Genomic DNA, 27,977 nt, shown 5'->3' on the forward strand with positions numbered 1-27,977 from the left:
CAAGTCCACACTTCCTCTTATACCATCCTTCCCAGCTTCCATGCAGTTTCCAAGTTCACACGTGTGGCTTTTGATGCAAAGATCTGGACCGTTTAATCAGTGGGTCACCCTTGTATGTATAGTAAAAAGATTCTGATTCGATAATCATTCCATGGTTTTTTTTTCGTAATCTTGTCCGATATTTTTGACTTGTCTATCCGTCTCGTCCGTGAATGATACCAAGACATATCGGACGAGTCATCTCAGTTTCGAACGAGATTTAAAATCATGATTATGTCAACCTAACTAAATTTTGAGAATCCAACTCAAAATCAACTGATAATGAGTAGAGAGGCCGAAGATCGTATAAAGAGAGACAAGGTAATTTATGTTCGATGTGGGACTAAACTCAACAAGATTTGAACTTTGAAAAGACTGAAAGGTAAAACAATGATTATATTATACAATCCATTGATGTTATAAATTATTTTGTCGATTCATTGAATTAATTATTTAGTCATTTTTTACAATATTTTGAGAAAATAGGAGTTTTTTGTGACTTTGGTTGTATGACGTCGTAGACTTTGAATCATGCATCTTTTAATTTTGGATCACATCTTTTATATGAGTTGTGGGTTGTACAATCACATCAAATTTAAGATTGGCGCACTCAAACATATTAAAATATATCGAAACAGATCAATTTGTCTTTATTCATTATAAAAAGTTGTGGTCTAATAAGATATTTATTTGATGTTTAGATCTATTAGATACTACTAATGCTTAGAAAATAAATAATCCCACGCACCTCTCATTGTAGCAAGAGCTAATCAAGATTTTAAAACTAAAGAAAACCCGAAGTTTTACTTGAAAACTTGCAACTCTAGTAGTCAACTCGAGCAAGTCATTATTCGGGATACACAAGGAAAAAGATCTACGATTTTGTGTAGTAACCACGGCAATTATGTAAAATTTAACGTGTCATTTTATCATTAATCAAAATTTAAATAGTTTGAAATAAATACAACTTTTGGAATTTTTGTTTCCTCACAAATATATCAATAACTCGATCGGTCGACGTAACTTGATATTTATTTTTGTCGAGTTAACTTGAGGAACTAGTTCGATTAAAGATTAAGTCAAACCAAATACTAGATCGAGTTTTGAGTCAACTCAACAAGTTTAATGAAATTAAAGCACCATTAAAGAAGCTAATTAAGGCTCTTTTGATCTTTACATACCCATGTTTAAAGCAAGCAAGTGAAGACTGGGTTTGATTCCAAGTAAAAGTGGTAACATAGTCACAGATTTTACCACCTCATTGAAGTACAAAGAGTTTACAAATGTGAGGTAAAATAAAACAAAATAATAGTGCAATATAGTTTACAAAGAGTTGAACAAGAAATAATAAAGGAAAAAAAAGTTAAGTGTGAGGTGAGAAATGTAACAATACTTACCAAACTTACGTTTGAAGTTTAAACAACTTGATTTTGAGGAGGAGAAAGAAGAGGAACCCATGTTGGAGAAGGGGAGCACGTGCAAAGCACAATTGACAAAAGGATTTGCACGTGCCCTGCTTCTCCAACAAGGGCTACCCATCATCTAAAGCCAAGACCTTAGCTTTGTAGCCATAATTCAGAAGCACTGAGGAGGAGAGGCGGAGCAATCTCTACTTATATAACATTAAGAGAAAGAGAGAGAGAGAGAGATTAAAAGCAGAGAAACAGAGATGGAGTCTTGGAGTGGGATTTCTTTAAAGAAAGACATGATGAGGAGCAATCAAGTATTAAAGTGTGTGGGTGGGTTGGAGGGGAGAGAGATTGCTAAGTCTTCCAAGGCAACCGCAATGTCGGCTCTACTCATGACAAACCTTTGTTTCTCTTTCTCTCACAAATATCTATCTATATTTCCAAATATTTTATAAATAAAACAGATTCAAAATTTAGATGAGAGAGAGAGACAACGAGACAAAGAGAAGCCTCGAAGGTACACTAAGTACAAATTAACGATTATATATATGTAGCGCGATATTTTCACAATTGTCTCTACTTGAGTAAGAAATTTATGAATATTTAACAAATATTTTCAATGAATAATAATAGGGCACTTCTTTCTATTGTCCCAACCATTTTTGCTAATGCCACCCAAGATGTTTGAGTTAGTGGTGATTTTACATATGAATTGGGGTGGTATTAGTAAAAGTTAGTGTGGCAATAGAATCTCTTGTAATAATATATATTTTTTGTTGTCCACAAAATATTAAATATCTTTTATGTTCTTTTTTTGAACCTAGTTCGGTGAACTTTCAACTTGATTCAATCGAGTTGACCAATTGATTAAGGGATTCTTTTGAATTGATTTGTTGAGATGGTTCCATTGCATTTTGGAAAATCAGTCACCTTGAAATCTAACTTACTGAGTTGAGTTAACAAATTTTAAAATTGTACGCAACATATATTAAATATCATAAATAGGGGTGTCAATGGGTCAATTCCAATGAAAATTAGAATCATAATCACTACATTTTTTTGGTTTCAGTTCTAAATAAGTAGAATTAGAACAATCAAGAATGACGGCTATCCATCGATTTTGATTCCTCAACGAGATTTTTTTTTTCAAAATCATTATAAAAAAAAATTCTTTCTAAAAAATAACATATTATCTACAAAGTATGAATTTAATTATATTTTGTTCCACTAAAAATATGATTTAATTACTTTAAAAAATAATAATTAAAGATGTAATCAATCTTTATTGAAAATGTCCAAACCATCTCAATCAACTTTCTTTTAATTGATTAATTGTTGGAACTACTCTCACATTTTCTTCAATGAATTACTTTTCATAATCTCAACGTCCTTATTTCTACCATGCTTATATATTAATATAAATGTTTCTTATCCACCTAACATTGCATGGTCTATTTGAGAACATCAAATGCTAAGGATCTAACTTAGTCCAGCCAAGCTCAAGGTAGTTTTTGTGCAATTTCCTTCAACATCAATTGTTGATTTCTAACCATCAGATTTAAGCATTTTTAGTCATGGGCTTTATATGTACGCATGCCGATATTTATATTCTAACCTCTAGTAATCATAATTCGAGTTGATCATTATTGTGTAGGTTCACCAAGAGACTACTAGAGATTCCCAAGTCTATAGGCACTGTGGAGACCATTTTTTGTCATGCAACATGATGAGGACACGTGTCATAAAGAAACGAAAGGGGGTCCACCAAAAAATCATAAGTTGAGGTCTTAAATCAAGTCAGTAAACAGGAAAATATCTAGTTCTATGCCCTGGGCAAAATGTGTTACAGTAAGAGGAGAATAGAGATTCATCTTTTTTCCATATGGAGTGCATTTGCCACTGAGCACTAGAAGCATAGTCAACCCTGCCTTAGACATCGTGGGTGATAGGGGACCAATGATCATACTGAGGTATGATAAAATTGTCATTAGACCATTACAGATTGAGGTAAGAGTTGAAGGTGCACAATTCATCCCCGTTGCTCAAGTCAAACGTAAGTTCGATATGAACTGAGATCATCTAAATAGAAGCACAACTAAGGCCTTGGGTTAATAAATGCATATTGTTAGGTTTTGGTTAAAGAGAAGCCAATCAATTCGATTGGACCTCAACTTGGACTAGGAGTCTGCAACCCAATAAGACACAACCTTATAAAAAAGATAAGAGTTCTCCCATACATAAAATCTCTTTAATTATAACAATGACCACGAAATTTATCAGGACGGGTGAATACACCATACCCAGACTCACCAGCCCCCAAAATTTTGAGTTATCCTTACGAGAAGAGTATAGTTTGAATTATCAAGCTTATTTAAGTCTGGTTCACATTTATGTGACTTCGCATAGGGATCTAAATTTGATATCGTATTTTACCCTCAATCATTCCTGGTTTGATCCCTAGCTTGCATTTGACCTAGTCCTTAGCACTTAAAAAATTCCAAGCAAGTATTCGAGTTCAAACACATCCTCTCACAATGATAAAAGGCAAACAAGACCTCATCAGATTGATAAGAAATCAAATGTTAGAAGTCTTCACTTATCCATTTCGCATTGATGACTTACAACACTTACACACCAGATTCAAGTATTTGTTGATAAATGATGGATTTATCTTTCAAAGCACTTAAGTACATCTCAACTATTCAACTCATCATACACTTGGACAAGTAATGTGGCAACACATGTCTCCAAGGCTTGCTTATAAGAATACCCTCCAAAAAATAGAAAATGAGATTTTTTTTTTCTTTTAATTGATTTGTTGGCAGAGTTCTAATATCGAATTCTCTAAGTATTATTAATCTTTTTCTTCATTCATTTTCTTTGATCTAAGTCTAAATCTTCTGTAGGCACCACACCGAAGTCCCATCCTTCTCTACTTTTTACCTTTTATCATCCTAGAAACCATAAAGGAGCATAGGAGAGTTAGACCACCATCTTATAGTGGGGGAGGTCATTAGATCAAGACTAAGGTTCACATTAGGGGGCAAAGTTCATCTCGACGAGTGGAAGGTCCAAAAAACCCTCTACATAATAGAAAAAAGTCAGACCATCGTCTTAAAGAAGATGATGTCGTAAGATCAAGACCAAGATTCACATTAGGGAGCAAGGTTTGTCTTGAGGAATGGAAGGTCCGAAAAACCATCCATTGGCACTATAAGAATTCGTGTTTTGTGCACAAAAGAGCCTCACAGTTGGGCATTTAGGAGATGGTGGATCATTAAATCATCATTTAAATGGGATAGTAGATTGGTCTATTTGAGTGAACAACAATTTGTTAAACACAATTAAATAAGGAGTCGTGATAATTTGGCTCGCCAAGGGGTGTACTCAAATGACTCTATGATGTGGACAAGTTCGGGTACCATAGATCTGTACGCCTCAGGATATACTATTCCCTCCAGATACATATATATATATATATATATATATATATATTTAATGGGAAAGTGCATTCATGTCCCGAGATGTACAGATATACGATACTCGAACTTGTCCACGTCATGAAGTCATTTGAGTATGCCACATGGCGAGTCATATTATCAGGACTCTTAAATAAATGATTTAACTATCCACAAAAGGGTATAAATTGGAATTGGAGCCATCGTACAAACCCAACCGATGTTTGATCCACTACATTGACCTTAAAAATAAATATTTTCAAAGGATTAGTATTATTAATATTATACTATTTTTTTAAGAATTCGATCATACATGTGTTCAAGCATTGTTGGAGATTAGTTTTTTCTTAATTAATTAGAGTTACTAATTTCTCATGAGATGAGAAGTGAGTGAGAAACAAGTACCAAAAAAGAGAAGAAAGTAAGATAATAGGTGATTTAGAGGTACAATGTGAAGGAATTATGGTGGTTGGATTGTGAGCACTGCTCCAAACACAGTTATTTTGGTTGCGTGTTGGTCGCGAGTTGGTCTTATTGTTGTTTGGTAAAAAGGAGGAGTCTCCATCTCCCAAGGAAGATATGATTCCTATCTTTGGACACTTTGGCTTGATGGCTTCCCCCCCTAATTCAAGGCTATTTTTGACCTCAAATCAAAGGAACATTACTGCCCCATAATAAACAATTAATTAAATGAAAGTAATCATAATTATTTGAATAAAATCCCATGAATTCTTCATTAAATTAGTCCTACCCACCCACCAAAAATAAAACAGAGAATTCTTGTTGACAAAATTTTGTGTTAAGCTAATGAACCAACGGCGTGACACCATGTGTATTGAAAATAGAAAGAGTGGTTGATTAAGAGAAAATTTGATGAAAATTTATTTGATCGATTGATTAAAGTGCTTGAATTTTACCCCGATCTCTGAACATAAAGTCGTATCATGAATAATCAATTTATCACGGATTTTTGTTAACAACAAATCCCAATTCCTCAAAATGAAAATTTATGATGAACTTGAAATATAAATGTCAAAATTCACAAATCAAACTAATTATTGGTGTGTTAGTCACAAAAGGTACACCAACTCATTAATTCACCCCCATTAGTGAGCCCAAAACAGTTTTCGGGAGTAGGATTATCAATGGATTGAATTCAATCTTGGATCAACCTGTGGGTCAGATTTTTATCTCAATATTTCATTCATATATGGTCCAATAACAATCGATCGTATATACAAATGGACCAAATCCTATTTGATAATAATGATTAACTGTTAGCTCTTGACATCTTGAGGTAACATGGGTATGATTGAGATAATATGATATTTAACCCTTTAGTTCTTATATAAAAATGATAGTTGACATTGACACCCCCATTTTTACTCATTACACCTCAATTAAAAATAAAGAAGATAAATGAATGATTGAAACTAAGTAAAAGTTGGGGTGCTAATAAAAACTCTTTTATTCATTTTTTTTTTTGGCTAGATTTTTATTTTTTGGGTTTAGGATTTTATAGTAACTTAATCATAATGATAATCATAAACAACTATTGAAAATTTTAAAACTGAGTGATATAATATTTTGTAATATTGAGATAATAATTTGAGCCAAATCTTTGTAATGTTTGAACATGTTATAATTTTTAATTGGAGTGTAATAAGTAAAAGTTGGGTGCCAATAACAACTTTATGTAAAATTTAGACTTTCTTAATCTCAAGATCAAGTGCTACTCATCAAGAGATCTCCCTCTACCACTAAGGGAACATGTGTACGGTACATAATTCACCTTCCTTTGTACCTTTATTTACTGTTGTGGAGCTTACATCACTCCTCTCCTTGAAAAAGAACACAGATTCTGAATGAGGTCAATCCAATCTAAGAGATCTAAAGACAGAGAGAGGATGATGTAAGGCTATTTTCAGGAGTTAGCGTGTAAACTGAGTGTTGTGATGTGGTGTTGTTTCTTTAGCCATCATAAAAGGTTGTGGAGTTGGGAACCATAAGTTTCTACATTAATGATGTTAATTGCTTTATTTGGTTATAGCCACATCTCCAAAGCACAACCCCACAATCATTTTTAAGCCTTAAATTCCCCAAGCACTTGATGTGTGTTTTTGACTTTGGTTTTGAAATACAGTGGGACTTTGCTTTTGTAAGACATCAAAGCCCTTGATATAAGGAAAATTTTTTAATGTTACAAGAAAGAGGAGATTTTTTATGGAGACATTGTTCTTGGACTTTTTGGTTATAATCATTCACTTTATGGTCCCATTGAACTTGTTATAAATTGGTAATTTTGTTGACTAAATGATCTTTTCAGAGTTATAATTTTGTATCTTCGAGCTTCAAGTTGTAATTTCGCTTAAAATGGTAGTTGGGTGAATCTCCATTTTTGTGCGAGGAATATGAAGAAATTCTGATTTCGGTTCATTGTTTATTTTAATTTTCAAAACATGCTTTTAAAATGAATTTGTCACTTTTATAATTTACGAATTTATTGATAAAATACTAGTGATTTTGCCTTTTCAACAATCTCGTTGGTAGTTTGTTGATTATAGAAGTAACAAATTCACAAGAAAAGCATGTTTTGGAAGTTAAAATAAATAGTGTATTAAAATTGAAATTTGTTCATAAGTTGTGCATATTTTGAGAAAAATCCCGTCATAATTTCTTGAACTAATGCATATGCTTTAGAATATATAATGAGTGTTTATGTTAACACACCAATCTAATGTAAATAAAATTTCAAAAGGATTGGTGTGTTGGAACTAAACATTGGTGTGCCAATAGACCTTCTCTAAATAATTCATGTTAACTTAAGAGTTGTTATGGATGACATTTTGAAATTGAGGTATTAGAACAACCAACTAATCCTCGGGCATGCGCAATCCCCTCCCCCATATGTACCAGGTAATTTCTAGAATAAATCCCTGAGGGTGACCTTTAAGGTGTGATTCGAATTCAAGACCTCCACTTCTTGAGACATGGTCTTGGCCATCTCATTGACTCTTCGAGGTCGATGCATGTTTTTTCATCACTAAAAGGATTATTTTCTTTCTTTCTCCTTTTTAAACCCAAAACATGTTAAGGAGTTTGACTGCCATAGATTTTTTTTCATAGGTCTTCGAAGGCGAGCACCAAACATCCATGGTTAAGTGGGTCGGGTCGGGACATAGACAGTCTGAAACTATCCCCACACGTATTAAACTTAATCTTATCCAGAATTTGGAGTAAACAACGTGGTTCCAGCCTAAGCTTGTTATTTGCTCCCCTAGACCCTATATCACGACTAGTTCAAGTTTATTATTTGATGGGCGAGGTTCAACGACCCTTTCGACATACTTAAGATAGGATGAGTAGAAACCCATTAAATTGAGATTTTAGACGTATTCCAAATTACCCTTGGCGTCTATCTATGGCATTTCCTCTCCCCCCCCACCCCCTTCCCCTCCCAATTTTTTTTTTTTTAATTAATAAATAAATAAAAATCACAATCTTCACCCACTTCAATCTTTAGAAACTTTGATTTATTTTGTAACCCATAAATGACTTCTTTATCCCCCTCCAAAGTATCGTCTTGATTTATTTGATAAAGGCCTTTAAAAAAAAATTATTTATTTTATTTTTATTAATGTAAAAATAATAATAGAGAAAATTCAAGAGAGAAAGAGAATATCAATGATATAAAATTTCAATATGTATGGTCATCTTATAAGCAGTGTGATAAAGCATCAATATAGATTCATCCATAATTTATAATTATAATTAATAATTTATATCGAATTAAACCAATGAATTGGAACGAATCGACTGATAAGATTTATATTTTATACTCTGATTGTGGTTACATTTAGACCGTGGTTGTTCTATTTATACTACGGCCCCATAGGAATGAAATTTTTTACCTTAAGAGGGAATGAGTGAAATATCTCAAATGTCCCTTCGATAAATGGATCTAGGGGTGTCAATGGATAGCCAAAATCCTAATTCGAATTCGAAAAATCGGATATTATCTGAAATTTTTAGATATCAAATTCGGATTCGGATGTCATTTTAACATTCGAATGAGTTTCGGATATGAATTCGGATATTGCGATATCCGATTCGATAATATCCGCTTCGATTATAATACATATATTATATATTTATGTTTTATATAGTGTATGTATTCGTGTCATACAGCAAAACTTATTTCAAATCTTTATCTTCTCAAAACAACCTTCAACTCTAAACACAGATGACGTTAATGGTGGGTTTCCGTTTCGATTGAACTCCGTTAGCACCGTTTTCTCTGGCCGAGAGCATTAGGTACATACTCTCTCTCTCTCTCTCCAATCTGAACCAATCAGAGTGATTTTTTGAAGGAATACGTGGGTTTCAATTGTGCGAACTCCGACACGTCTACTCCGCTCGGCGAGCATCTAGGTATATATTCTCTCCCTCTCTCTCCGATCTGAACCCCTCAAAGTGATTTTTCAGATGAAATCCGTGGGCTTCGACTGTGCGAACTTCGGTCTGTCGGATATTATCGGATATCCGATATATTTTTCGGATTCGAATTTGAATGTTTGTTAGGGATATCCGATCAGATTCGAATTCGGATAGTATTTTTTTCGGATTCGAATTCGGATATAACAGTATCCGATCGGATACCTATCCGTTTACAGCCTTAGTTGGTCCCATATCCTATGAGCCAAATTTTCCTGAAGTCTGAGAACTCACTAGACTCTAGAGCACAGAAGAGTTGGAGCCTAACCATCTCTCATCCCTCACCTTTGGAGATTCGAGCATCACAAGTAGACCTCTCTCTCTCTCTCTCCTACTGCAACCTATGGTTTCAGAGAGATTCTAGGGTTCTTTATTGTTGAATTTCTATATTTGGAGTCATTGACAATGGATTAGGGCGAGAAATTTTTATTGCTGAAATTTTATGGATTTATCAATTTTATTGCTGAATAAGGTTATGTAGCTTTGAACAATCTTGAACGATGTTGGAAATCAGATGTTCTCTATCTCTTTGGAATCTGGATTGCTTTATTTTATATGATTTTGTGGTAGAATGAATCTTTTTAACTCATAGTATGCTTTGTTGTTGTGTGAATTTTCTTCTCTTTTGTAGTTTATTGGATCACATTTCTACTACTAGCAAGATCTTGATTTGTTTTCCTTTATATTTTCAAGAGATGTTAAAAACAACTTCTTCTTCGACGATGATGCTATCTCATTTTACGCATAAATAGAACACACACTTATTCCCTTTGCGGTGATGATTGTGAAGGAGACATTAGTTCGACATGGGTTCCCATTATTGTAGGCTTACTTTGCTTACATATATTTATGAAATTACGCAATACTAATTGTGTACATGGTGGATGTTTGAGCGGAATGGACTTCATTATGATGGTACTGCCTGCATTTTCTATGACATTGTTTTGTGTGTTACGTTGACAATGTAGGTGATATTCATTTTATCTAATACTTTGAATTTGGTTTTATGCCAATTGTAGAATAGAAGAATAGAATAGCGGGGTCATGATTTTGATATTTAGTGCATATGCAAACCTTTCTCCTCTTGATGTAGGGGATTTAGTTAAGAGGAAAGATAGTAAACAAATATGAGGTGAAGAGAGATTCTGGTAGGTTTTAGAATGAGAGTGACAAGCCTTGTCACAGGAAACTTTGGATGAATAGATTTGTATTGCATAAATTTCGTAGTCGTTTGAGGGTTCACGAGTTGGATCGATCATTGATCGGTAGACGTCGAGGAACAAGTCACCATGTTCCTATTAACAATTGGGCATGATCTGAGGAGTTAATGGGCGACTTTGTTCAAAGTTTTGTGTTGTTTCGGCAGAATATTCAGATTGAGTGTAGCATTATGACTAAGGTGGTGTTTGTTTCAACTTCAAAACGCAGCTTTTCGCGTTTTTTTGGCTTTTAAGTGCAAAAAATGGACGTGATGGTGTTTGTTTCGGTTTTTTATTTTATTTTAAAAGTTGCTTAAAGCTACGGTTTTGAGAAGTGCAAAAAAAGTGCTTTTTTATAGAGTTTTTGCGTTAGGTGAATCACCGTAAAACGGTTGGAAGGAAATGACCGAAATACACAACGTCTCTCTCTCTCTCTCTCTCTCTGTGTTTCAGAACATAGGGCGTCAGCGTCTCTCTTCTTTGTTCAAAGAAGACAACTGGTTTCAACGTCTCTCTCTTTCTCTGTAACTCCTCTTAAATCGAGGGAACTTTGTGAGAACAACACTCTGTTGCCATTGGAAACGAAAGCTGAAGCTTCTCTTTTTGATTTTTGATTGTTCTTCTTTTTGAGATAGAGTTCCATTGTAGACGCAAAAGCTTCTCCTTTCGATTGCTCCTCTCGAAGTCAGACATTGCATTCGAAGAAATTTGTCACCATTTCAAATGAAGTTGAATCTTCGACTCATTGAAGTTTCTTTATAGTTGAATCCAAACCCTAAATCTGAACACTCCATCATTCTCTTTTAATCTTTGTTCTATCCTTATGTTCTTGACTTCTCTGTAAATTGAGGATTGAAGAGCTTGAATTTCACATCGAACGAAATCAAGTATTGTACATTTATGGTTGATTCATGATGATTTTTCTGGAGATATTGAATTTCAAATCTAATCATTAAGGTATGATCAAAATCTCTATTTTACTATTTGATTTGAGTATTCTAGGGTTTGTACGGTAGAGATCAGATCGAGCTTCATTGAATTTTAGTAGAAAAAGGATTGAAATTTAGGTTTTGTTGGATTTTCTTATTTTAGCGGAAATCTTGTTTGATAAATTTTAATTTTAAAGAGAAATCTCTTTGAATTTCCAGAAATTTGAAGAGAGCTGCTTTCCATAACTTGTTTAAGTCTCTCTCTCTCTATCGATTTTGCAAGTTTTTTTAGTGGTCTATAGTTGCGGGCAGACTATTGTGCCTTTTTTGTGTTTCCTATAGGGACAAAGACTTGCCCATAAGATTTCAGGGAGAATGTGGACCTTCTTGGACTGACCCGAGTTGGGAGTTGTAGAGTTTTTCAGATTTTCAAGGCTGAGATAGATCTCGTTGCTCATATAACACTGTTTACAAGGTTCTGTTTCTTAATTTTTATGATCTTATCAAGTTTTTTATTGGTTCTAGAATCAATTTTGTTTTGATTTAGGTTGTGGTTTTTGGGGCTTCCAAATAGTTCAATGTTCATGAGATTTAGGTTTAATATTGTTGAATTTGCTTTTGTTTAAATTTTGCTTATGCCATATTTTTGTTTTGTTGTAGGTTGTGGTTCCATATAGTTCAATTGTTGTTGGGATTTTATTGTTTGGTTTGATCTTGTCTTATTACTGTTTATGAAATTTGTATTTAGTTTGGGGTTTCCTTTGTTTGCTTGGTTTATATATTGTTAAGACTATATGATCTGTTTAGAGCTTTCCTTGTTAGATGAATCTATGTGTGGTGGCATAGTAAAAACAATTTGCACTTTAGGAGTGAGAGGGGTCTAGGGATGTTGAATTGTGTATTATGCAATTATTTTCTTTATCAGGAAAATTTCGTGTGTCCATTTTTTAGTGGAGATGTTGCCGCAATTTCGATAGAATTATAAAATTTATAATTTTTTTAAAATTAAAATAATTTTTTTTAATAATTTATTAATATAAATTTATTATATATATATATATATATATAGGGTCCCATTCAGCAACAAACATTTTGGCAAAACATTTTTCAAAACATGGGTTAGAGGTTTTGGAATGGGCTGATTTTTGGTAAGGATGATCTCTACAGTGAGGAGATCATCCTCACCAAAAATCAGTCCATTCCAAAACTTCTAGCCCCAGTTTACAAGTTGAAAAATCGTGGACCGTCCATTTTTTGTAAACCATTTTTGATGGGTTAGAAGTTTTGGAATGGGCTGATTTTTGGTGATGATGATCTCCTCACTATAGAGATCATCCTCACCAAAAATCAGCCCATTTCAAAACCTCTAACCCATGTTTTGAAAAATGTTTGTTGCTGAACATTTCCCATATATATATGGTTGGGTTCCTGCGACACACATATAGACAACGTGTTTGTCTTATATGGGCAAAAATGTTTGGAATGAGCTGATTTTTTGTGAGGATGATCTCTGTGATGAGAGGATCATCCTGGCAAAAAATCATCCCATTCCAAAACTTGTAACCCCATCAAAGTTGATTTACAAAAATTGGACGGTCTATAATTTTTCAACAAAAATTGGACGGTCTAGAAGTTTCATAATGAGCTGATTTTTGGCAAGGATGATCTCCTCACCACAGAGATCATCCTCAAAAAATCAGCCCATTCCAAACATTTTTGCCCATATAAGACAAAACACGTTGTCTATATGTGTGTTGAAATGGTTGTCGTTTGAACCTGACCCATATATATATATATATATATATATATTTAGTGTAATTATATATTTATTATGGTATTCTGATAATTTTTTATGTATTTTGGGTGCATTATCAACATTAAGGGTATTTTGGTCATTTTACTAGAATACAGTAGAATTCAACAACTGTATCAAACAATAATTACCAAATTCTGGTAAATAACACAACACTTTTATCAAACTATCAAACAAGCTTTTCAGTGTTACTGCTTTTTACAGTTGTTTTTGACAGCTGTTTCTTATAGCAGAATCTGACAACAAATTTTGGTAGCATTATCAAACGGGGCCCTAATGACATGGAATACAAATTTAAAACTGATTGCAAATATATGAAATTAAACAACAAACATGAACTGTTAAAATGGAAAGCCCATACATGATTCAGATAAATTATAGCAGGATTGCAAGATCAAAAAATAAACTTTAGCACATACCTTAGGCATCTTTTAGCAATCAATGTTGGTTTCTAGTATGAGATGCAATTTCAAATTGAAAACAACAATCAATGTAAATTTAGGCACATGAGATAATCTAATGAGAGTGTTATAAGGTGTGTTTACCTTTTCTTAACGCTACAATACAATGGGGCTCAAAACAAGGGCAAGAGTGTGAGATGCCCATTTCTTTGATACAATACTCTCAAACTCCCACACATCATACAATTGAGAATCCTTAGGGACTCACTTTTAGGTTGTATTTCCAACGTAATTATACTTTTCTGAACATGACAAACTTGCACACCGAGACTTACGCACTTAAAGAAATAAATCTGGTTTAGTTTGCATAATTTTCCCATTAAGTTATTACTAAACTTAGTGACAACATTGTGTGGACCTAAAAATATGGCCTCAATTTTAGGCCTAAGAAGATTAAGACGAGCCTGACCTTTTTTTATTTATTATCAATGTGTATTGTGACTCTTCATCAATAAGGGTTTTGTTAGCGATGCAACTGGTTTCTTGAGATTTGCAACATGGAGGTAATGGAGAGGTCAAATGTTGCCAGATGCACTCCTAGTTCTTCCCTAGGGATTGGTTTCAAGAGAATGGGAAACTGGTCACGGTATTCCTTTAGGATTTGAAAGGCTTCTTCTTATTCCCTCATCTATTGAAATTATTCATTTCTTTTTTTTTTTATAGATGGAATTATGATTTTCTTATGCGTAGGAGTTGAAAATTTTGACTTGCATTTGTCTGCGCTCAGGAAATAAATTGGTCTATGATTGCGATTCTTCATGTCAGTTTTGCACCTCCTCCTTGTTGGTCAAAGACAACATATCGATAAAGGCCCTAATCTTATCTGGGTTGGTCAAAATCAAGCTTAGCAACAAATTAATGTGAAAGTCATCCAAGCTAAAACAAACTTATTTGCCATGGGCTTGGGGTTTAGTGTGTAAGTTTATTGTATTTAGGGAAGTAGAACAGTATTAGAAAAACAATTTGACTTCATGTCCTATGATGTGGAGTTTAGAAATCTTACAAATACATCCAATGGAGGGGGGAGGTCCCACATTCTTGCCCCTATTTTTTATCTATATTGTATGGCAGGAAGAGGAGTTGTGAAGGCTTTCTTTATCTTGTCCAAATTGGATTTACATCACATAGAACAAGATGCTATTGAATGCTAAAAGATATCTCATTGTATGCAATAATCTTTATTTTATGAACATGTAATTTAAATAGTTCATAATTTCCTAAACTCTATATTTGAGTCTTAGGATTTTTTTCTACATGATTAGCATGGCCATACAAATTTAAATTTCAGTTTTGAATTAATTTTCTAAGAATTTTTAGCACCCTAGGAAAATATTAGTTGATTGGCTAGACTTCTGAACCATGCTCGATGATTGTTTAAAGTTTTTCTAGGTTTAGTATTGTTGATTGTATGCCAAAATTTATGTTTCAAGATATTTCACTCAGGAGAAGCAAATCTTGATTGAAGCCATATTTTCCCAATGGATATAATCTGCTCGTTGTAAGACTTCATGTGGTCCAACATACTTTTATCTTAAAAAAATGTCTTTTTGGATACAGAGTTTGAAGTTGAGACCTCAAAACTACATTGAATATCAGGACGTTTTGGAATGTCTTGAAATGTTTTGGTTGACACCGTTTTGTGTTTTTTTTCCTGATTGAAAACCTTGGTCTCAATTTGAATAAAGTTTATATTTGCATACTCAGTTTATTAAGGAATGTTCCGTTTTATACTTGTGTTCTTACATTATTCTCTTACTAGGGAAGTACAGATGGTTATCCGGCCTCCTGCAAGACCACCTAGAATTATAGATTTTCTTAAGCCATATGTCTTGAAGATGCACTTCACAAACAAGTATGTGAGTGCTCAAGTGACCCACTCGCCAACCGCCACAGTAGCAGCCTCTGCAAGTTCACAGGAAAAGGTCTTAAGGTCAAGCATGGAAACTACACGTGATGTTGCAGCTGCAGCAAAGATTGGGAAACTTCTCGGAGAGCGGCTACTGCTCAAGGACATCCCTGCTGTTACTGTGTTCTTGAAGAGAGAGCAAAAGTATCACGGTAAGGTTAAAGCCGTGATCGATTCGTTGAGGGAAGCAGGCGTGAAGCTGGTTTGATTTTTAAGCACTCATATTTTATATTTGCTTAGGAACATGTACAATGGCTTTATTTTATCATATGGGAGAGCAATCTAACGTGCTTGTCATCTGAACTCAACTTCTTTGGTTTAAATGGCTATGAAGCTTGTAAGGGTTGTGGTTTTTGGATTGTGTTTGATAAATGATTCCTGATTCAAAATCTTCTTTTGTTGGCCAAGTTACCATTTAAGTACACTGCCATCGCAACTGCCTAGCTCCTATTGCTGATTACCACACATTTGTATTTGTTGTCGATGTATTTGCATGTAGGCAGGTGAATCACTATCGTTCAAAGGGTTGTCAATTGATCGGCTCAGACCCAAAATTCAATCCATTCTGATATGATAACTATTGGTTTGGATCAAAGATTTGGGGTTCCAGTAAGGACCCAATAACTCTAATCTGGAATATTTAGATCAAACATAACGTTTCACAATGTGATTGGAATAGTATACAACAGACAATTGTCCGATATGGCTTAAAAGTTTCAGATAAAGCTGTTTGTTTGTTTTGTGAGGATGATCTCTAGTCCAATCCAAAACTTCCAACCCCCTGTTAAAAGTGATTTACAAATTAACGATAAAAAAATTGATCCACAATTCTAAATCATTGTCTATGGATGGAGAAACTTTTATACCATATAGGACAAACATGTTGACTCCAATGAGCTCTGTTGCTAATGAAACAAAATGTTGCTGATAGGAAATTCCTTTTGTATCAGTACAAATCCAAACACACACAGATCTATTGTCAACCCTAATAATATTCCACGAGCCACCCTATGGCTTCTGTCAAAATTACACAAGCATAACAAGCCCAATATTTCATTCATCACAATCAAAGCATGTCCCAAAAATTGGGAATCGATGGTTGCATTTACTCTAATATTTAGTCGATATCAGTCGACCATAGTGGGCACCTGTTCGATCTGTGTAATCAATTACACTTTCTTCAGTATGTTATTCAAAGAAAACCAGATAAAAGTAACTCAAAAAAATCACAAAGCAAGATTTTATGACTTCATGCTTCTTGTGGGGTAAAGGTAATAAAGGGTCAAGAAGTTGCAAGCACAATTTGTTGTTTCTTCATTAAAGCAACCCAGTAGTAGAAAATCTCCATTCCTGTACATAGGATGATACTGCATGCTGATAATTTACAGATGGTATAACAATCTCAAAAGTGCTAATTGACAAGCTTCGATTTTTTTTTTTTTGTGAAAATGTTTCCATCACTGTTGGTCAGGACGCAAGGTTTCTCCAAACTAAAACACATCAAAGATCAAATAATCCAATCTCCAGTGAGAGACAAAGAAGGTTGTAAACTAGAATTTCCCGCTTTGTATTATTTGAACCTTTGAAGAACGCTAAATAACACACCATATCAAACCTTTCCACCTCTTGGAAACTGTTCATCCAAAGAAAGAAAAAAAAAAAGTATCTGGTGGTCAGGATCTTCTGATGAATGGGGTATTAAGGCACAAGTGATGATTTCTCGAAGATTACCTTCTTAATGGTCAGCCCTGATGAATTAGAACTGCCCGGTGCCGGTTTAGCTTGGGCTGGTTTCAAAATCCCAAAAGAACACAATAGAGCTTCATCAACACTCAATAGAGCACCAGCATTATCAAATTCTCCACCGTAGTTTGGAGCCGAAAATATTGTGACTAATCTCCTTTTGGCGAAGAATTCATATCCATCCTCCACCACCTGATATTTGAAGAATGTTAACCTTGGCTAACTGATCAAAGGGAAGGTAAATTTCATTTTGTTAACTATGATCTTCCAACAACATGATGCTATAAGTTGTGCATATGAGGGGACGGGTAGTGGAATCCATCATTCAAATCATCCCCACTTGGGCAAGCATGCACACACACCATTAAAAAAAAAAAAAAAATTTGACCTGATCAGATGATCCTATTATTCAGTTGATTACATTCTTTTGGACAATAAAGAATAGAGTCATGATCCAAAACAATGTCCCGTTCCTATAGCAACCTATGGTGTCTACATGCCACATATTTATTGGAGAATAAACACATGGGGCTGTGCACACCTAGGAAAACGGTTTGGTTAGGAGCCCAATGTGGTTAAAACTCCGACCAAACACATGCCATAGGAAAGGGACACCGTATGTGATGCTCTGATTCTAAAGAATATAGCAAATATGATTCATAGAAGGTTTATTTTCCCTTTATTTTTTTTATTACAAAAGCTGGGTGCTGGGCCCCATCAATCCGGTTTATTGTCATTTCAGTCTATCCAAATGGGTGTCCTCAGATCAAATACTAAAAAAAATTTAAAGACAAGGTTTCTGACCTGATGACCCCGGCAGATTAGATCAAGGTCATTCTTCTCCAAGAACTCGACAACCCTATCAGCTCCGAAGGTACATGAAACGCCCCGATCGCTCTCTGCCCAGCCTTCAACTCTAGCATTAGGATCAGACCAAAGCAAATCGCATAGGAGGCCATTATCTGGGATCTCGGTGGGCCTTTCAATATCGCTTATTTGTTTCAAATTCTGCAACTCTGGAGAGAGTCCCCCATGCATGCAAAGTATCTTTTCATCAATAAGTGCAGCCACAGGCAAGCAATTAAAGCAGTCGGTGAATATCTTCCAAAGTCGAACATTAAACCTCCGTTTACACTCATCATAAAATCCATAAATCCTATTGATTTTAGCATCTTCGTGGTTTCCTCTAAGGAGGAAGATTTTGTCAGGATATCTAATTTTGTAAGCCAGAAGCAAACAGATTGTCTCTAAACTTTGCTTGCCTCGATCTACATAATCACCAAGAAAGAGGTAGCTTGCAGCGGGAGGGAAGCCACCATATTCGAATAGCCTCAAAAGATCTTGGTATTGTCCATGTATGTCACCTGAGAGAGGCATGAAAATTAGAAAGACCAAGGGAACCGAACACACAGAAGAAAAAATCAACTTATGAAGGTGAAGTGCACTGGTAGTCTAGAGCATGAACCAGGGCCATGTTATTAACACTGACATACATGCACTTACATCGACGAATTTACAGTGCCAGGTGTTGCACATAACATACTACTAAGAATGTCCAAATATAAGTCCAGGTTAATGTTAACTGGGAATATTAGTAATTTGACATAAAATTGAATTCTAGATGTCAACACCTTGTAAGGTTTAGTATGAACATTAAAAAATAATCTGAAAACAGCAAAACAAAAACCTAAGAATTTTGCATAGCAGCAAACAACCATAAAAGTATCTTAGACAGACATGAAGAACTAGCTACCCTGGAGAAGAGCTATTTGTTAGTAAGTACGTCACCATCATTTCTTGAACATCAAACAATAAAAAACCTTAACAAAATGGAGAAACAAATCAGTAATTCATTGAATGTAGACATTTGGTGGAATGACAACTTTCCTAGGTTTCATCTAGTTAGGCTTCTATATCTAAGATGAGATAAAATGTCGGAGCCTTACATGGGAGAAACTGCATTAATTAAGCTCGTGTTTATTGGTTCCACAGTCATTACTTAGCCTATCATAAACATGTGTAGTATCATATAGCATGTTATATACTTCGGTTTATTGATTTCTTCTGGTTACATATATGAGCCCGAGGTCAACATGAGCAACTTGTACCAAAAAAAGGACTCACAATTTTGACCTCGGTCCTGTAAATCTTTCATGAATGTAGTTAGCAAAGCTTGAGAGTTCACATTCTGTTAAATAAGTCTAGGGTTATTATAGTCTTTTTCTCTTTTATTAATCTTATGTAACTCTTTTATAGCCTAATTAGGGCTAATTAATGTGAACTTAATCTACTCTCTAATCTCCTAGTTGAGGTATTTTATTCAACAACCATGGTCATCTTCGCATTGAGGCATGGACAGATGCAGATTATGCTGGTTCAGTGACTGATAGAAGGTCTACTTCTGGGTATTGTACTAAAGTTGGTGGTAACTTGGTAACTTGGCGGTAACTTGGTAACTTGGCGTAGTAAGAAGCAGGATGTAGTTTCTCGATCGAGTGCTGAGTCAGAATATAGAGCTATGGCACTTGGAGTATGCGAGTTGTTGTGGCTCAAAATCTTACTCGCTGATTTATGTCTTCCTGTGCCGGTCCCCTTCTTACTATATTGCGATAATAAATCAGCTATTAATATAGCTGCAAATCCAGTTCAGCATGATAGAACGAAGCATATAGAAGTTGATCGTCATTTCATTAGAGAAAAGATAGTTTCTGGACAGATTTGTACTCCCTTTGTTCCTACCTCTCAACAACTTGCTGATGTTCTTACTAAAGGAGTTAGTAAAACTTCCTTTGAAGATGTCTTATCCAAGTTGGGCATAGTTGATATCCACGCACCAACTTGGGGGGAGTGTTAAATAAGTCTAGGGTTATTATAGTCTTTTTCTCTTTTATTAATCTTATGTAACTCTTTTATAGCCTAATTAGGGCTAATTAATGTGAACTTAATCTACTCTCTATTATCGAACTCATTCATCTCCTGAGCTAATTTGAAAAATTCCAGGGTGCTAATCTAACATATAAATTGATCAATATGACATAGTAAAACATTAGTTTCATTACAAATTATGAAGAAAGTTGCTTCCCCATACTATGAAGAAGGATGTGCTAATGAGCATGGTTTGGGCATGTGCAATGAAGACTGGTAACGACACCAGTCTGAAGGAGCTTGAAAGTTGAAGCCACTAAAATGGCAAGATGAAGGCCAAAAAGGACAGGATTTATTTAGTAAAAGAGTTGAAGATAATTCTATACACTTAACTCAAGCAGTCCACAAAAAAGAGTTTTGCCTTTATATGCAGTATTTGCATGGATCCAGCCATAGTCACCAAGTCGGAATAATAGATTTAAAACAGCAAGAGAAAACTTCTGAAAAAACAGGAAAGAAATGATAATAAAATGGGAAAAAGATGATATATTACGAATATGAAAATAGATGTATACATTAGTGTGTGTGTGTGTGTGTGCGCGCGTATATATATAATATTAGAGATTTATTCTTAGTTTGCAATATGTTTTTGTGCTAAAAAAAATACTATTCAATAAAATTATCATAAGATCCCATATTAAACAATATTTATGAACTAAATTTAAAAAAAAAAAAACATAAGTCAATAGAAATTAACCATAGCCTATCCCCAAAAAAAGATTCCTAAAAAAAGATTCCTATTTTCTTTCTTTTTTTGAAAAAAACATGTTTAAAACATAGAAGCATTTTTTTTTTTAAAGACAAGTTTCTTTCATTGTTTTAATCATTAAAAAGTCCAAAACACGTTTTAAGCGAGACATTAAAAAAAAACAGATTTTTTTTGTAACTATTATACTCGAAACATTTCCTTCCTTATTTGATTGAAATAATCCAATTCCACCAACCAAATGGCTATTTAGCCCTTTATGAAGGATTTCAGCTTCCATTGAAATTCATCCCTTGCTGGGAAAAGGAAGCCCCAACATAATAGGACATGAATGAGGGGATGTATAATTCCCTGCTCCGCATCCAATCAACAAACAACTATTCCATTTGAAGCCCTGGAAAGCATGGTGATGTAGGACAACCGAGGTTATGGCTAGATTATGATGTATGGGACTTTTATTTCGCTACATACTCCCACAATTTGCAGTTGACGATTCAATAACAATCCATCCCACCCAAGCTCCATGATTTGAATGAATCAGAGCATAACATCACCTTCAACAGAACTAAATCCACAAGAACAGATACAACAGATAAATATAATTAATCTGCATATTCTATCATGAATGATTTTCTCACTCAATACACACCTATCATGATGACATGACCAATGGTGACAAATAACCAATATCTAGTGACAAACACAAAACTTTCCCTAAGAAATTATCTCCGCAACCCAAACTTCAATCTCACTATGAATCTCTATTGTGAACGTGCTCATCAATTCTGCACTAAAATACTCATCAACATCAATAGATACTATGGAGGATATTTCTCGCTAGATACCAAGGGGCGACATGTGGCACCTAGGGATTTGAATTAAACATGGAGATCCCAGCCAAGTCATCTGAGGGTAAGCTTGGCAGCTCGGTTACAAACCAAATGTGGGTTCGAGTCTCGGTTGGTCAGGGAAATATTGGGTTAAGGACGCATGGTAGAGTCATTCAATCAGCACAAATCCCTAAAAAGCAGGGACTAGATCAAAAGTGGTTAAACTCTTGATGAGGAAAAGTCTCAAAGAAGAATGAATGAATGAGAACGAGATATTGACTAGATACGTTCAAAAATCACCTTCTATATTAGATAAGGGTAAATCGATAATAGGATTTAAGGGAATCCTAGGGTTTCATCTTTATAAATAGATGGATAGAGGTACTAAAATGTATGAGTTCTCCCCCCTCAAAATTTTACACTATTTTTTATACTAAACTCCTGACTTGGGCATCGGAATGGTATTGTTGCAGGCACACCTAGGGACATGAGGAGAAAAAAATCGTGAGGCATCATCACAGATCTCAAGCTAATGCAAATTTTTGCATCTACAAGTTGACGTCGTTCGTGAGAAATGCTATAAGGAAAAATGACCAAACTCTATGAGCCACGGTAAGGTCGGATCTATGATTTTTAAGTCGACGTTATCGAGGAACGGATTATGGCTTTTTAATCAAATCATGTGAGGATTGGGTTGGGTTGTGTAAATCTCTATTCGGCACATCTATTGGGGATGCTGACTATAGATCTCTACACAACAAAACATACAAGAATTTCTATATCGATTAATTATTGGGGTAGACAATATGAGAGTTTCAATATCGATTTAGCAGGGGGTTCCAAGGGTTACTTTCAAAACTCTGTTACTTCCAGACAAGAGAAGAAAAAGAGGAAGCAAAGAAGAAGACAAGCGCGAGCTGAGATTTTTCTCGAAATTTTGGTCTTTTTTAACAGATTTTGATCCGTAAATCTCTTCTTTTGTTGTAGAAGAATTAAAATCAGGAGGTTTTTGGAGATTTTTACTGGAAATATTGCGAATTAACACAAAATCTGGTTTTGAAGTTTGTTAATGGCGGAAAGTACAGAGAAGAACGCAGATGATAATGAAGAAGACGAAGATGAGGTTGCAGGAATGGTTCGACTGCTCCAAATCTAGTTTTTTTGTTGCAATCGAATCATCATCAATGAAAGAGCTTTCCTTGTACGAAGGTTGTTAGGACTGCTCCTTGGAAGGTCTCAGATGAGATGGGATTCTTTGTTCCAAAGATACCTCGCTCAGCTTCTGTGAAAAGATCACAAAAATGTTGGATTTCAAGTGGTGGTGTTGATGGAGAGAAGATTCTCGGGTAAGCTTCGACGTCGCTTGGGACACCAAGTATGGTGGCTCCAACCTCTCCATCATCTTTGAATGCTTTTCTATGAAAAAAGATGAAGCATAGTAGTAGCAGTCAGCTTGTTGGACCCACAACCCCAATCAGCTAAGCCAAAGAGCAATACTGAGTTGGATTCACAGCCCTTAGCAGAGACATCAGAAGTTTGAGATGGGGATCAGACCAAGGATGAAATCCTGAGCATCATAAACAAATATCCTCCTTGTGCCAAGACTAATGTTGATCTTGAGGTTGCTACAATGACAAATGCGATTTCAACAATTTCAGAGGGTGGTTCTGTTCCCGATAAACTCAGTGAGTTGAGTTTAGCAGACGAGTTAGGGAGGTTGCAAAGATCATTTTCTATGACCCATTCTTTCAAGACTCATAAAGGTCCAGCCCAAGATCTCCTAGGTTTCTCTATTGAGGGCCTGAATCTATACAAATATGTGTAGAGAGGCCCAATTAGTGTTTTTATTAACTTAAATGGGTCTTATAATTAGCAATTGGCCTGGAAACAAGTTACCTAAACGCAAACCTGGACCATAACAACGTTTTTTCGTTAATGGACCAATTTTGCAAGATGGCAGTGGCGAAATTTTCAAGGGGATCAACAACTTTGGTGGTCTGTTGCTTACTTGTCAAGCAACCTGCAAGCAAGGACGAATTAAGCGGGGCGAGTTGACTCAGCTGAATTTTGCAATTGTGACTTAAGGAAGATGTTAGACGTTAGACGGTTTCCAACTTGACAAGATTTGCTTGCAAGCAAAAAAACAAAGTATCACATGTGCTGTGATACTATCAGGTATTTATTATTTATATTAAATTCGAAATACTTAGAAGTCAAAATATGAAAAAGAATGGTTGGGCGTATTATATGGACATAAAGGTTGATGTGCATTGAACCCTCCTGATAGTGGGGACATTAAAAATGATGCATGTACATCAATTTTTAATGCTCATTACCTTGACACCTTTTATTTGGAAAAGAAATAAAGACTGTAATACATGGCATAAAAGGTAGAGGTCTGGCATCAAATTTGATGTTCATTGGGAACCAATTGAGCTAGCGAGTCTAATTAGTTCATCGGTAACTCAATTGAGCCATAAGGTTTCAATTCAACCCAATTTGTAATTTCGTGACTTGATCGAGTCAAACAAAATAAAAGGGGGTTTAATCCAAACTGAACTAGATGAGCCGAGTTACTTATCTATCGACTTAATCAAGTCAACTAATATGTTGCAACAAATAATTAAATTGCTTGAGGGCTTAATCGCATCAAGTCAATTTCTTGGTAGTTGGGTCGGCTTGACAATTAAGACTTGGGGACCAATTTTGTGCTCAACTTGATTGAGTTTAGGGACTCCATTAGGTCAAATGGTATACTTGAGAACTAATTCTACACTCAACTCAACCGAGTCAAGGGATTCCGTTGAGTCGAGTGATTTGATTTATAATACAAAAATTCGATCGAATCAAGAGACTCCATCATATCATGTGATAAATAATTGGGACTTTATCCGAGTTAAGAAATTTGGATGATTAAAATGGTAAATTTATGTAAGGTTCAATCCAAATTCAACTCATCAAGTTGTACGGTATAAGTAAGGGTCTAGTTTGAACTTCGAACGACCAATTTATTAATGGACAATTGACCTCGATTATGCGAGTCAATAGGTTTTGATTGAGGGGGTAAATTTATAATTGGGATTCGTTCAATCTATGGAATGACACAAATCAACAATACTGGACTGGAAACTAATTGCCTTATTATTTTATGCAATTATTATTGTTTTGTGCTCATGTTACTCTAAAGATGCAGGATGCAGAGGAACTTGACACACCCGATTTGTTTGGGAGTTCGGTCCACATCCTAAGTTGGTTGTGCAAGACAACTTAATGCAAAGCTTGACAGTAGGGAGTCAGCCTACTGCGAAAGCCTTGGCTCGTCATGGGAGCCGAGCCCGACCGTGTGGGGTTAGTTTAGCGAAAGCCTTGGCCCGTCAGGGGAACTAAGCCTGATTTGGGATTTCGATCGATTATTCTATTACCAAAGCCTTGGCCCGTCATGGGAGCCAAGCCCGACCATGTGGGGTTGGTTTAGCAAAAGTCTTGGCCCATCATAGGAGTCAAGCCCGATCTAGGACTTCGATCAATTATTCTATTATTTATCAGAACCTTAGCTTGTCAGGGAAACCGAACCCGATTTGGGACTTCAATCGGTTATTTTATTATTTATCAAAGCCTTGGTCCGTCAGGGGAACCAAACCTGATCTGAGACTTCAATCGGTTATTCTATTATCAAAACCTTTGCCAATCAGGAGAGTCGAGCCCGATTTGGAACTTCAATCGGTTATTCTATTATCAAAACCTTGGCCCATTAGGGGAGCTGAGCCTGATCTAGAACTTTGACCGGTTATTTTATTATCAAAGCCTTGGCTCGTCATGGGAACCGAGCTCGATCTGGGATTCCGATCAGTTATTCTATTATCAAAGTTTTGGAAGTTAAGCCCGATCTGGGACTTCGGTCGGTTCTTCTGTTATTTACGAAAGCCTTGGCTTATGAGGGGAGCAAATCCCAACCATAAGGGGGTCGTTACACAGCGAAAATCTTGACGTGTAAAGGGAAGCAAGCCCGACCAATGAGAGTCGGGCTGACTCGTCCTTGTTTCTAATAAAGACTAATTCGTAAGGGAGGCAAGTCTAATCATTGGGAGTGGGTTTAATTTATTTCTATTCCAAACCAAACCATGGGGGGTTATATCTATTGGCTTTGGAAATTTGGTTTATGGTGGCACCGAGTCCAATCAATAAGCAAAAAATGACAAAAAAATGGGGGAATAGACAATGTATTTGTAAAACAAAAATACCTCGAGATAAACCAAAGTCATTATAATAATCACACATTCGAAGGTAAAACAGGCAGATGACGCATGGAATGAACATTGACTGAACAAATCTTAGACCTCGAACTGAGAATTTATAAGGAGTGCGACCACGTGTCACATGGTACCGTCCATTTATTCTCAGGCGCCTGGACCAAAAGCCCAACCCCCCGAGAGGGGGTATTGTGGAGGATATTTCTCGCTAGATAACAAGGGGCGACACGTGACACCTAGGGATTTGAATTAAATACATAGAACCCAGCCAACTCGTCTGAGGCTAAGCTCGGTGGCTTGATTACAAACCAACTGTGGGTTCGGGTCTTTGTTGGTAGGGGAAATATTGGGTCAAGGACGCATGGTAGAGTCATTCAATTAGCTCAAATCCCTAAAAAACAAGGACCAAATCAAAAATGGTTAAAATCTTGATGAGAAAAAGTCTTAAAAAAGAATAAATGTATGAGAATGGGATATTGACTAGATATGTTCTAAAATCTCCTTCTAAATTGGATAAAGGTGAAATCGATAATAGGATTTAAGGGAATCCTAGAGCTTCATCTCTATTAACAGATGGATAGAGGTACTAAAAGGTATGAGTTCTCCCCCCTCTAAATTTTACACTATTTTTTTTGTACTAAGCTTCAGACTTGGGCGTCGGAGTAGTGTTGTTGCAGCCACACCCAGGGGCACAACGAGAGAAGATCGCGAGGCATCATCACAAATCTCAAGGTAGTGCAAGTTTTTGCATCTACAGATACCTCATCTAGCCAAAGTAGCTATCTAATATATACCAATTTTTGTTTTTTAACGTGGAAAAAAATTAACCAAATTCAGCTTTGATCTAATTTTTTTTTATATCTAATATTGATTTATTTGTTATTGAAAACAAGATAAAAACAGAATATATTCTACTTTCGCCACTGTCAACAGATGCCTCATCGAGACAAGATAGCTAATATAATGTATCCCAATTTAAATCCAAAAACACTAAAATAAATCTAAACGGAGATTCTATAAAACAAACATTCAGATTTAATATAAAATAAAATAAAAATAAAATTTTTTGATATTAAAAACAAGAAAAAACTGATAAACAATCTATTTATCTTCTGTAAATTGAAAATTACAAAAAATAACAGAGATTGAGAGAGAAACGAACCACAGATCTTGATTGGAGCGTGTAAGTGAAGGAGATTTGGCTGAGAGAGGAAGACCTGACGAGCGTTAACGCATAGCTGACGGATCTCAGCCTCTGATAACTGAACCTGTTTACCTCCTTTACCATCTAAAAGCCTCCTTATGATGTCATCCAACACCGCTTTGTCCATCATCCCCTCCATCGTCATCATCATTATTTTTTTCTTCACCAAATTCAACAAAACCAGAGATCGAGATCAAGATCAAGATCAAGATCAAGATCGAAATCGAGATCGAGAGAGATTTATATTCTAGGTTTTAAGGAGAGTTAATTAGGGTTTGAACTTTCAATTTCTGAAGACGAAACAGTATGATTTGTGCGCCACTTTTTCTTTGTGAAATTCTCTCTCGAAGCCTGCCATTTTTTCCTGCTCAGATTCATTCAACACGGTTGAATCCTTCAAATCCACGCGTAACTTGCCATTTCAGATTTCCACAATTTTTTTCTTCCTTTATCCAACTAATTGGCGCCGAACGGATCCCCGCGCACGATAGCAAATATTATTTCTCTCCCTAGGCCTAAAGTGGAATGTCCTTTGGACTATAGACACTTCGTACGGTCTATCGTATTCCATAAGTAGGACCCCTTAGAATCTAATCAAGTGGTACGAGTGT

The 27,977-nt window shown here is 35.5% G+C and overlaps 2 protein-coding genes across 8 annotated transcripts; one reads left to right on the forward strand and one right to left on the reverse strand.

Moving 5' to 3' along the window:
- The first annotated feature begins 9,169 nt into the window (after nt 1-9,169).
- LOC147396009 (uncharacterized) lies at nt 9,170-16,097 on the forward strand. Of its 7 annotated transcripts, none has more exons than XM_086452048.1 (3): nt 9,589-9,708; nt 11,871-12,003; nt 15,572-16,097. In XM_086452048.1, the coding sequence occupies exon 3, from the start codon at nt 15,572-15,574 to the stop codon at nt 15,914-15,916; it is 345 nt and encodes a 114-aa protein (XP_086308174.1). In that variant the 5' UTR covers nt 9,589-9,708; nt 11,871-12,003; the 3' UTR covers nt 15,917-16,097. The 7 variants fall into 7 exon arrangements, with proteins under 7 accessions (XP_086308177.1, XP_086308175.1, XP_086308171.1 ...); XM_086452050.1 differs by having other exon boundaries at nt 9,605-9,708; nt 11,899-12,003; nt 15,562-16,097; XM_086452047.1 differs by having other exon boundaries at nt 9,605-9,708; nt 11,899-12,003.
- Nucleotides 16,098-16,998: 901 nt separating this feature from the next.
- On the reverse strand, nt 16,999-27,855 carry LOC147396010 (serine/threonine-protein phosphatase PP1 isozyme 9). The gene is made up of 4 exons (XM_086452044.1): nt 27,325-27,855; nt 18,256-18,815; nt 17,440-17,643; nt 16,999-17,341 (listed from the first exon to the last, which is right to left on the reverse strand). The coding sequence occupies exons 1-4, from the start codon at nt 27,515-27,517 to the stop codon at nt 17,318-17,320; spliced, it is 981 nt and encodes a 326-aa protein (XP_086308170.1). The 5' UTR covers nt 27,518-27,855; the 3' UTR covers nt 16,999-17,317.
- Nucleotides 27,856-27,977: the final 122 nt, after the last annotated feature.

The sequence above is a fragment of the Akebia trifoliata genome, chromosome 8, assembly GCF_017979445.1.
Source record: "Akebia trifoliata isolate Shusen 1 chromosome 8, ASM1797944v1, whole genome shotgun sequence".
NCBI lineage: Eukaryota > Viridiplantae > Streptophyta > Magnoliopsida > Ranunculales > Lardizabalaceae > Akebia > Akebia trifoliata.

Coding starts and splice junctions, on each gene's coding strand:
- LOC147396009 (XM_086452045.1), top strand. CDS start 9,601: ATGAGCCAAATTTTCCTGAAGTCTGAGAACTCACTAGACTCTAGAGCA. Junction 9,709..15,571: donor TGGAGATTCGAGCATCACAA/GTAGACCTCTCT, acceptor AGGGAAGTACAG/ATGGTTATCCGGCCTCCTGC.
- LOC147396010 (XM_086452044.1), bottom strand. CDS start 27,517: ATGATGATGACGATGGAGGGGATGATGGACAAAGCGGTGTTGGATGAC. Junction 18,816..27,324: donor CGCTCCAATCAAGATCTGTG/GTTCGTTTCTCT, acceptor TGCCTCTCTCAG/GTGACATACATGGACAATAC. Junction 17,342..17,439: donor CAGGGCTGACCATTAAGAAG/GTAATCTTCGAG, acceptor TTGGATGAACAG/TTTCCAAGAGGTGGAAAGGT.